Source organism: Salmo salar, chromosome ssa16 (genome assembly GCF_905237065.1).
Source record: "Salmo salar chromosome ssa16, Ssal_v3.1, whole genome shotgun sequence".
In the NCBI taxonomy this organism is placed as follows: domain Eukaryota; kingdom Metazoa; phylum Chordata; class Actinopteri; order Salmoniformes; family Salmonidae; genus Salmo; species Salmo salar.
The window spans coordinates 96,380,923-96,394,893 of record NC_059457.1 but is presented as its reverse complement, the minus strand read 5'-3'; the positions used below and the strand labels follow the sequence as shown (position 1 = coordinate 96,394,893).

The following is a 13,971-nucleotide window of genomic DNA, read 5'->3' as shown; positions in this document are numbered from 1 at the left end:
AGGCTGAGAGGGTTAGGGTCAGGCCGTGAGGGTTAAGGTCAGACTGTGAGGGTTAGACTGTGTGGGTCAGGCCGTGAGGGTTAGGGTTAGACCGTGAGGGTTAGGGTCAGACTGTGAGGGTTAGGGTCAGGCCGTGAGGGTTAGGGTCAGACTGTGAGGGTTAGGGTCAGGCCGTGAGGGTTAGACTGTGAGGGTCAGGCCGTGAGGGTTAGGGTCAGACTGTGAGTGTTAGACTGTGAGGGTCAGGCCGTGAGGGTTAGGGTCAGACCGTGAGGGTGCTCTGCTCACCCAGTGAGACCAGGTCTCTGGTGGTGAAGGACAGGTCCAGGGAGCTGGGTCTCTCCGGCCGTCGGCCTCCTTTAGGCTCCCTGAGCAGGGCTTCACCTCTCATGGGGACAGGGTTGGGCTCAGGTCCAGACACAGAGCTCTCCCCCAGGGTGCAGGGGGTCTCTCCACTGGTACTTCCTCCTGCTCCCTCCTCCTCTTCCTCTCCTCCCCCATCACTCTCCCCCTCTCCCTCCCCCAGTACCAGTCCATTGTTGTTATTGTTGTTGTTGGGCCGTGCGTTAGAGGACTGAACATCTGCTTGTCCCGTCTCTCTGCTCAGCAGTGGTTGGTGTTCGTCTGGGCTGGCGGTGATGAGCCCCAGCTGTCCGTCCTCAGAGCCCTGAGTTAGAGCGAGTCCCGCCGCGCCGCTGGCGCCCCTGCTGGCGAGGACCCGGCCGCGTGCCCGTTCACGGAGAGGTCCCGTAGGACCAGCAGGTTGTTGGTGGCGCTGACCCGGTGGGGCTCGGACACGGCGTTGGTCTTAGCTCCGCCCTCTACCTGTCGTAGGTTGGACTTGCCGTGGCGACCGAATTTAAACCTCAGAGAGGATGAGTCTTTCTTCGGCGGCTTGGTGCGGAGCAGCAGGCTGGAGGGTCGTTTGGGGAGGTTCTGCTGCTTGGGGAGAGGGAACGCGGCGGGGGGAGACTCCTCGGCAGCCATCTTGATGAAGGGGAGGAGCAGGGAGGAGGAGGCGGGGCTCAGCAGGTCCGGACAACAGAACTGTTTCTGGCTGTGTTCCATCAGGTTCTCATCAGAACTCTCCTTCAGGTTCTTATCCACCTCCCTGGGGTCCAGCTTGGTGGTCTCCAGATCCTCCTGGGTCAGGGTCAGGTGGAGGTTGGGGTCATGACCCTGGCTGGACTCGGAGATGAAGGTCATGGTGGTGAGGGCAGAGGAGGTTCCAGCGGAGGGGCTGCTGGGTAGACGGGCGTGAGCCGCCTGCTGCCGCTCGTAGTTTATCGAGTTCCTGTTCCTCTCTCCCGCCGCCACGCCTCCATCTCTCGTCCGGCCAATCAAAGCGGAGGAGGAAGCGTCGCTCTGTGTGTTCTTAGCCGTGCCTTCCTGCTCCTCGATGTAGGACGAGGCGGGGTCAGGGCCGGACTTTGGCCCCATGCGGTTTCTGTTGGGGCCACAGAAGCGTTAACAACACAACATGTACTTACTACCAAGGAGGAATACATGGTGGGTGTCGTTGTGGAGTGAGGTGCAGCTGGTATTAGTAGGTATGAGTGTAAGGTTAGGGTGTGTGTGTGTGTGTGTGAGAGAGTAAACAACAGGTGGAGACTAACCTATCATTATACAGTGAGGTACAGCTGCTACCAGTGGGGTTAACCGTGGGGCTGACGGACTTGGTCTGGTCCCAGATCAGCAGGAGTTCAGCCATTCGCTCCTCTGAACACTGAGCCGTCAGCCTGGCCTCAGCATCCTGGTCCCAACAGTCCTCCATGGTCTCCTTCAGGGAACGAACCGCCTGGGAGGAGGAGGAGGAGGTTAACACCACACCACACCACACCACAATACACCACACCACACCACACTACACCACACCACACCACACCACAATACACCATACCACACCACACTACACCACACCACAATACACCACACCACACTACACCATACCACACCACACTACACCATACCACACCACACCACAATACACCACAATACACCACACCACAATACACTACACTACACCACAATACACCACACCACAATACACTACACCACAATACACCATACCACACCACACCACAATACACCATACCATACCACACCACACCACAATACACCACACCACACCACACTACACCACAATACACCATACCACACCACAATACACCACAATACACCATACCACACCACACTACACTACACCATACCACACTATACCACACCACACCACAATACACCATACCATACCACACCACAATACACCATACCACACCACACCACAATACACCACAATACACCACACCACAATACACCACAATACACCACACCACAATACACTACACTACACCACAATACACCACACCACAATACACTACACCACACCACAATACACCATACCACACCACACCACACTACACTACACCACACCACACTATACCACACCACACCACAATACACCATACCATACCACACCATACCACACTACACCACACTACACCACACTACACCACACCACAATACACCATACCATACCACACCACACCACAATACACCATACCACAATACACCACACTACACCATACCACACCACAATACACCATACCACACTACACTACACCACACCACACTACACTACACCACACCACACTATACCATACCACACCACACCACACTACACTACACCACACCATACCACAATACACCATACCATACCACACCACAATACACCATACCACACCACACCACACTACACTACACTATACCACACCACACTCCACCACACCATACCACACCATACCACAATACACCATACCATACCACACCACACCACAATACACCATACCACACCACACCACACTACACTACACCACACCATACCACACCATACCACAATACACCATACCACACCACACCACAATACACTACACCACACTATACCACACCACACCACAATACACCATACCACACCAGACCACACCACACTACACCACACCACACTATACCACACCACACTATACCACACCACACCACAATACACCATACCATACCACAATACACCATACCACAATACACCACACCACACCACAATACACCACAATACACCATACCACACCACACCACAATACACCATACCACACCACAATACACCATACACCACACCACAATACACCATACCACACCACACCACAATACACTATACCACACCACACCACACTACACCACACTATACCACACCACACCACACCACACCACAATACACCATACCACACCACACCACACTACACTACACCACACCACACCACAATACACCATACCACACCACACTACACCACACCACAATACACCACAATACACCACACCATAACACACCACAATACACCATACCACAATACACCACACCGCACCACACTACACCACACCACACTATACCACACCACACTATACCACACCACACCACAATACACCATACCATACCACAATACACCATACCACAATACACCACACCACACCACAATACACCACAATACACCATACCACACCACACCACAATACACCATACCACACCACAATACACCATACCACACCACACCACAATACACCATACCACACCACACCACAATACACTATACCACACCACACCACACTACACCACACTATACCACACCACACCACACCACACCACACAATACACCATACCACACCACACCACACTACACTACACCACACCACACCACAATACACCATACCACACCACACTACACCACACCACAATACACCACAATACACCACACCATAACACACCACAATACACCATACCACAATACACCACACCGCACCACACTACAATACACCACACCACAATACACCACAATAGACCATACCACACAATACCACACCACAATACACCACAATACACCACCACACCACACCTCAATACACCTCACCACACCATACCACACCACACCACAATACACCACACCTCAATACACCATACCACACCACACAATACCACACCACAATACACCACAATACACCTCACCACACCACACCACACCACACCTCAATACACCTCACCACACCACACCTCAAAACACCTCACCACACCTCAATACACCTCACCACACCATACCACAATACACCACCACACCTCAATACACCTCACCACACAATACCACACCACAATACACCACAATACACCATACCACACCACACACCACACCATACCATAACACACCATACCACACCACACCACAATACACACCACACCATAACACACACCACACCACAATACACACACCACACCACAATACACCACACCACACCATACCACAATACACACCACAACACAACACCACACCTCACCACAATACCACACCATACCACACCACAATACACACCACAATACACACCACACATACCATACCACACCAAAATACACACACCACAACACAATACACACACCACACCATACCACAATACACACCACACCACACACAATACACACCACACCACAACACACCACACCATACCATACCACACCACAATAAACCACACACCACACACCACACAATACACACCACAACACACCATACCACACCACACCACAATACACCACACACAATACACACCACACCATACCACACAACACACCATACCACACCACAATACACCACACATACCATACCACACCACAATACACACCACACACAATACACACCACACCATACCACACCACACACAATACACACCACACATACCATACCACACCACAATACACACACCACACCATAACACACACCACAACACACCACAATACACACCACAACACACCACACCATACCACACCACAATACACCACACACAATACACACCACAACACACCTTACCACACCACACCACACTACACCACACCACAATACACCACAATACACCACACCATAACACACCACAATACACCATACCACAATACACCACACCGCACCACACTACAATACACCACACCACAATACACCACAATAGACCATACCACACAATACCACACCACAATACACCACAATACACCACCACACCACACCTCAATACACCTCACCACACCATACCACACCACACCACAATACACCACACCTCAATACACCATACCACACCATACCACACCACACAATACCACACCACAATACACCACAATACACCTCACCACACCACACCTCAATACACCTCACCACACCACACCTCAATACACCTCACCACACCACACCTCAAAACACCTCACCACACCTCAATACACCTCACCACACCATACCACAATACACCACCACACCTCAATACACCTCACCACACAATACCACACCACAATACACCACAATACACCATACCACACCACACACCACACCATACCATAACACACCATACCACACCACACCACAATACACACCACACCATAACACACACCACACCACAATACACACACCACACCACAATACACCACACCACACCATACCACAATACACACCACACCACAACACAACACCACACCTCACCACAATACCACACCATACCACACCACAATACACACCACACCACAATACACACCACACATACCATACCACACCAAAATACACACACCACAACACAATACACACACCACACCATACCACAATACACACCACACCACACACAATACACACCACAACACACCACACCATACCACAATACACCACACACCACACACCACACAATACACACCACAACACACCATACCACACCACACCACAATACACCACACACAATACACACCACACCATACCACACCACACAACACACCATACCACACCACAATACACCACACATACCATACCACACCACAATACACACCACACACAATACACACCACACCATACCACACCACACACAATACACACCACACATACCATACCACACCACAATACACACACCACACCATAACACACACCACAACACACCACAATACACACCACAACACACCACACCATACCACACCACAATACACCACACACAATACACACCACAACACACCTTACCACACCACACCACACATACCATACCATACCACAATACACACCACACCACACACAATACACACCACACCACACCAAACCACACCACACACAATACACACCACAATACACCACACCACACATACCATACCACACCACACCACAATACACACACCACACCATAACACACACCACACCACACCACAATACACACCACAACCCACAATACACACCACAATACACCACACACAATACACACCACCACACACCATACCACACACCACACCACACACAATACACACCACACCATACACAATACACACCACAATACACACCACAACACAATACACACCACAATACACACCACACACACCATACCACACCACACCATACCACACCACAATACACACCACACCATACCACACACCACACACACAACACACACCACAATACACACCACACACCACAATACACACACCACACCACAATAGACCACACCACACACACCACACACAATACACACCATACCACACCACAATACACAACACACCACACACACCATACCACACCACACCACAATACACACCACACACACCATACCACACCACACACACCACCACACACACCACACCACACCACACACACACCACACCACCACACCCCACAACACACACACCACCACACCACACTACACACCACACCACAATACACACCACACCACCACACACACAATACACACCACACCACAACACACACCACACCACAATACAATACACACCACATTCCACAACACAATACACACCACACACACCACAATACACACCATACCACACCACACCATACCACACCACAATACACACCACACACACCACACCACACACACCACAACACAATACACACCACACACACCACAATACACACCACACCATACCACACCACACACAATACACACCACAATACACCACACATACCATACCACACCACAATACACACACCACACCACACCATACCACCACACACACAATACACACCACAACACACACCACACCACAATACAATACACACCACATACCACAACACAATACACACCACACACACCACAATACACACCACACCACACACACCACACCACACACACCACAACACACACCACCACACCACAACACACCACACCACACCACCATACACACCACACCACACCACCACACCACACCACACCACCACACCACAACACACCACACCACACCACACCACCATACACACCACCACACCACACCACCACACCACCATACACACCACCACACCACACCACACCACAATACAACACACCACACCACACCACCACACCACACCACCATACACACCACACCACACCACACCACCATACACACCACCACACCACACCACACCATACCACCACACCACCACACCACCACACACCACACCACCATACACACCACAACACACCACACCACACCACCACACCACCATACACACCACACCACACCACACCACACCACCATACACACCACACCACCACACCACACCACCACACCACACCACACCACCACACCACACCACCATACACACCACCACACCACACCACACCACCACACCACACCACACCACACCACACCACCACACCACCACACCACACCACCACCACACACCACCACACCACACCACACCACACCACACCACCACACCACACCACACCACCATACACACCACCACACCACACCACACCACACCACCACACCACCACACCACCATACACACCACCACACCACCATACACACCACCACACCACACCACCACACCACCACACCACCACACCACAACACACCACCACACCACCATACACACCACCACACCACACCACACCACCACACCACACCACCACACCACACCACACCACCACACCACCACACCACACCACCACACCACACCACACCACCACACCACACCACCACACCACAACACACCACCACACCACCATACACACCACCACACCACACCACACCACCACACCACACCACACCACCACACCACCACCACACCACACCACCACACCACACCACCACACCACCACACCACCACACCACACCACCACACCACACCACCACACCACACCACCACACCACCACACCACACCACACCACACCACCACACCACCACACCACCACACCACACCACCACACCACACCACCACACCACACCACCACACCACCACAGGTCTCACCAGGCTGTTCTCCTTCCAGGCCTCGGGGAACTTGGGTCTCTGCTTCTCCCTGGACACCAGGACCTGCATGTCCTCAAAGGAAGGGTGGTTCCCTGCCTCGGCCTGGAATGCTACCTGGAAGTCTGGAACGGATTCTCCTGGAGAGGAACGAGGAACCCAAGCAGAGAGAACGTTAAGGTGGACGTTCAATACTGTGATTTCACAACTAACTGTTAAGTTTCTCTGGGCTCCCGAGATCGGTCTGTCACTACAGACCCTGGTTCGATTCCAGGCTGTATCACAGCGGTCTAAGATGGGTCTGTCACTACAGACCCTGGTTAGATTCCAGGCTGTATCGCAGCGGTCTAAGGCACTGCATCTCAGTGCTAGAGGCGTCACTACAGACCCTGGTTAGATTCCAGGCTGTATCGCAGCGGTCTAAAGCACTGCATCTCAGTGCTAGAGGCGTCACTACAGACCCTGGTTAGATTCCAGGCTGTATCGCAGCGGTCTAAAGCACTGCATCTCAGTGCTAGAGGCGTCACTACAGACCCTGGTTAGATTCCAGGCTGTATCACAGCGGTCTAAGGCACTGCATCTCAGTGCTAGAGGTGTCACTACAGACCCTGGTTAGATTCCAGGCTGTATCACAGCGGTCTAAGGCACTGCATCTCAGTGCTAGAGGTGTCACTACAGACCCTGGTTAGATTCCAGGCTGTATCACATCCGGACGTGACATGGACTCCCATAGGGCGGCGCACAATTTGGCCCAGTGTCGTCCGGGTTTGGCCGGGGGAGGCCGTCATTGTAAATAAGAATTTGTTCTTAACTGACTTGTCAAGTTAAATAAAGGTTAAATTTAAAAAAAATCCTGGGAAGAGGTCAGTACACCTCATGAAGGTCTCCCAGTAGACGAGGCCCAGGGTTATTACCTGGGTTATTACCTGGGTTATTACCTGGGTTATTACCCGGGTTATTACCCGGGTTATTACCTGGGAAGAGGTCAGTACACCTCATGAAGGTCTCCCAGTAGACGAGGCCCAGGGTTATTACCTGGGTTATTACCTGGGTTATTACCCGGGTTATTACCCGGGTTATTACCCGGGTTATTACCTGGGAAGAGGTCAGTACACCTCATGAAGGTCTCCCAGTAGACGAGGCCCAGGGTTATTACCTGGGTTATTACCAGGGTTATTACCTGGGTTATTACCTGGGAACAGGTCAGTACACCTCATGAAGGTCTCCCAGTAGATGAGGCCCAGGGTTATTACCTGGGATATTTCCTGGGTTATTACCTGGGTTATTACCTGGGTTATTACCAGGGTTATTACCTGGGAAGAGGTCAGTACACCTCATGAAGGTCTCCCAGTAGACGAGGCCCAGGGTTATTACCTGGGATATTACCTGGGTTATTTCCTGGGTTATTACCTGGGTTATTCCCTGGGTTATTACCTGGGTTATTACCTGGGAACAGGTCAGTACACCTCATGAAGGTCTCCCAGTAGATGAGGCCCAGGGTTATTACCTGGGATATTACCTGGGTTATTACCTGGGTTATTACCAGGGTTATTACCCGGGTTATTACCTGGGAAGAGGTCAGTACACCTCATGAAGGTCTCCCAGTAGACGAGGTCAGGGTTATTACCTGGGTTATTACCTGGGTTATTACCTGGGAAAAGGTCAGTACACCTCATGAAGGTCTCCCAGGATTAGAGGTCAGGGTTATTACCAGGGTTATTACCTGGGTTATTACCTGGGTTATTACCTGGGAACAGGTCAGTACACCTCATCAAGGTCTCCCAGTAGACGAGCCCCAGGGTTATTACCTGGGTTATTACCTGGGTTATTACCTGGGAAAAGGTCAGTACACCTCATGAAGGTCTCCCAGTAGATGAGGCCCAGGGTTATTACCTGGGTTATTACCAGGGTTATTACCTGGGTTATTACCTGGGAACAGGTCAGTACACCTCATGAAGGTCTCCCAGTAGATGAGGCCCAGGGTTATTACCTGGGTTATTACCAGGGTTATTACCTGGGTTATTACCTGGGAACAGGTCAGTACACCTCATGAAGGTCTCCCAGTAGATGAGGCCCAGGGTTATTACCTGGGATATTTCCTGGGTTATTACCTGGGTTATTACCTGGGTTATTACCTGGGAACAGGTCAGTACACCTCATGAAGGTCTCCCAGTAGATGAGGCCCAGGGTTATTACCTGGGATATTACCTGGGTTATTTCCTGGGTTATTACCTGGGTTATTCCCTGGGTTATTACCTGGGAACAGGTCAGTACACCTCATGAAGGTCTCCCAGTAGATGAGGCCCAGGGTTATTACCTGGGATATTACCTGGGTTATTTCCTGGGTTATTACCAGGGTTATTACCTGGGTTATTACCTGGGAACAGGTCAGTACACCTCATGAAGGTCTCCCAGTAGATGAGGCCCAGGGTTATTACCTGGGATATTACCTGGGTTATTTCCTGGGTTATTACCTGGGTTATTACCTGGGAAAAGGTCAGTACACCTCATGAAGGTCTCCCAGTAGACGAGCCCCAGGGCGTACATGTCCACCTGCTTCAGAGCCGACTCGCAGTCCCTCAGGTTCACCGCCCCTTCCAGAACCTCTGGGGCCATGTATCGGACCGTACCCACCTGGAGAGAGACAGAACCAGGGTTATAATACTACACTAACCCTCCAGAACCATGTAGTGGACTGTACCCACCTGGAGAGAGACAGAACCAGGGTTATAATACTACACTAACCCTCCAGAACCATGTAGTGGACTGTACCCACCTGGAGAGAGACAGAACCAGGGTTATAATACTACACTAACCCTCCAGAACCATATAGTGGACTGTACCCACGTGGAGAGAGACAGAACCAGGGTTATAATACTACACTAACCCTCCAGAACCATGTAGTGGACTGTACCCACCTGGAGAGAGACAGAACCAGGGTTATAATACTACACTAACCCTCCAGAACCATGTAGTGGACTGTACCCACCTGGAGAGAGACAGAACCAGGGTTATAATACTACACTAACCCTCCAGAACCATGTAGTGGACTGTACCCACCTGGAGAGAGACAGAACCAGGGTTATAATACTACACTAACCCTCCAGAACCATGTAGTGGACTGTACCCACCTGGAGAGAGACAGAACCAGGGTTATAATACTACACTAACCCTCCAGAACCATGTAGTGGACTGTACCCACCTGGAGAGAGACAGAACCAGGGTTATAATACTACACTAACCCTCCAGAACCATGTAGTGGACTGTACCCACCTGGAGAGAGACAGAACCAGGGTTATAATACTACACTAACCCTCCAGAACCATGTAGTGGACTGTACCCACCTGGAGAGAGACAGAACCAGGGTTATAATACTACACTAACCCTCCAGAACCATGTAGTGGACTGTACCCACCTGGAGAGAGACAGAACCAGGGTTATAATACTACACTAACCCTCCAGAACCATGTAGTGGACTGTACCCACCTGGAGAGAGACAGAACCAGGGTTATAATACTACACTAACCCTCCAGAACCATATAGTGGACTGTACCCACGTGGAGAGAGACAGAACCAGGGTTATAATACTACACTAACCCTCCAGAACCATGTAGTGGACTGTACCCACCTGGAGAGAGACAGAACCAGGGTTATAATACTACACTAACCCTCCAGAACCATGTAGTGGACTGTACCCACCTGGAGAGAGACAGAACCAGGGTTATAATACTACACTAACCCTCCAGAACCATGTAGTGGACTGTACCCACGTGGAGAGAGACAGAACCAGGGTTATAATACTACACTAACCCTCCAGAACCATGTAGTGGACTGTACCCACCTGGAGAGAGACAGAACCAGGGTTATAATACTACACTAACCCTCCAGAACCATGTAGTGGACTGTACCCACCTGGAGAGAGACAGAACCAGGGTTATAATACTACACTAACCCTCCAGAACCATGTAGTGGACTGTACCCACCTGGAGAGAGACAGAACCAGGGTTATAATACTACACTAACCCTCCAGAACCATGTAGTGGACTGTACCCACCTGGAGAGAGACAGAACCAGGGTTATAATACTACACTAACCCTCCAGAACCATGTAGTGGACTGTACCCACCTGGAGAGAGACAGAACCAGGGTTATAATACTACACTAACCCTCCAGAACCATGTAGTGGACTGTACCCACCTGGAGAGAGACAGAACCAGGGTTATAATACTACACTAACCCTCCAGAACCATGTAGTGGACTGTACCCACCTGGAGAGAGACAGAACCAGGGTTATAATACTACACTAACCCTCCAGAACCATGTAGTGGACTGTACCCACGTGGAGAGAGACAGAACCAGGGTTATAATACTACACTAACCCTCCAGAACCATGTAGTGGACTGTACCCACCTGGAGAGAGACAGAACCAGGGTTATAATACTACACTAACCCTCCAGAACCATGTAGCGGACTGTACCCACCTGGAGAGAGACCTGGTTCCAAAGGGTTCTATAGTCTCCCCTCACTGATGACATGGGTTCCAAAGGGTTCTATAGTCTCCCCTCACTGATGACATGGGTTCCAAAGGGTTCTATGGTCTCCCCTCACTGGTGACATGGGTTCCAAAGGGTTCTATAGTCTCACCTCACTGATGGCAGCGTTCTCCTCCTCTCCCCGTACGGGCCGATTCCCCGTCAACTTCATGGAGAGACCAAAGTCGATGATGACACACGTTCCGTCGTTCTTCACCAGAATGTTCCGACTGTTCAGATCTCTGTGAGACACAGCTGGCTTGTAGAAGTCTGCAGGAGGAAGGGAGAGAGGAAGAGGAGGACGAGAAGGAGGAGGAGGAAGGGAGAGAGGAAGGGAGAGAGAGAGGAGGAGGAAGGGAGAGGAGGAGGACGGGAGAGAGGAGGAGGAGGACGAGGAGAGGGGAAAGGAGGAGGAAGGGAGAGAGGAGGAGGACGAGGAGGAGGAGGACGGGAGAGAGGAGGAGGAGGAGGACGAGGAGAGGGGAAAGGAGGAGGAAGGGAGAGAGGAGGAGGACGAGGAGGAGGAGGAGGAATGGAGAGAGGAGGAGGACGAGGAGAGGGGAAAGGAGGAGGAATGGAGAGAGGAGGAGGACGAGGAGGAGGAGGAGGAGGAATGGAGAGAGGAGGAGGACGAGGAGAGGGGAAAGGAGGAGGAATGGAGAGAGGAGGAGGACGAGGAGGAGGAGGAGGAGGAAGGAGAGAGGAGGAGGACGAGGAGGAGGAGGAGGAAGGGAGAGAGGAGGAGGAGGAGGAGGAGGAGGAAGGGAGAGAGGAGGAGGGGGAGGACGAGGAGGAGTGGGAGGAGGAGGAGTGGGAGGAGGGAAAGGAGTTACCAGATAATATTTATAACCGGGATCGTTGTAATAGATGAGGAGAACTGATCCTCTACCAGTTATTACTGACAACCAGGGCCCAGGGACCTCTATTGGCTTGGTGCAGTATCACAGTATCCACCAGAGGGCAGTGAGAGTCCTGGACAACAGAGATAATATTTAGAACTAGGACCAGTGTTGTTCTGATAGATGATCCTCTACCAGTTAGGAGGACAGGGAGTGGAGGACAGGGTGTGGAGGTCAGGGTGTGGAGGTCAGGGTGTGGAGGTCAGGAGGTCAGGGTGTGGAGGACAGGGAGTGGAGGTCAGGGTGTGGAGGTCAGGAGGTCAGGGT

The 13,971-nt window shown here is 51.3% G+C and overlaps 1 protein-coding gene across 1 annotated transcript in view; it reads right to left on the bottom strand.

Moving 5' to 3' along the window:
* The window catches only part of LOC106591870 (bone morphogenetic protein receptor type-2), an 81,516-nt gene that overhangs the window by 3,376 nt on the left and 64,169 nt on the right, over nt 1-13,971 (bottom strand). Inside the window, 6 exon segments of the mRNA XM_045698445.1 lie at nt 289-717; nt 720-1,447; nt 1,617-1,798; nt 8,278-8,414; nt 10,761-10,908; nt 12,918-13,075. Coding sequence (XP_045554401.1) covers nt 289-717; nt 720-1,447; nt 1,617-1,798; nt 8,278-8,414; nt 10,761-10,908; nt 12,918-13,075 — 1,782 coding nt within the window.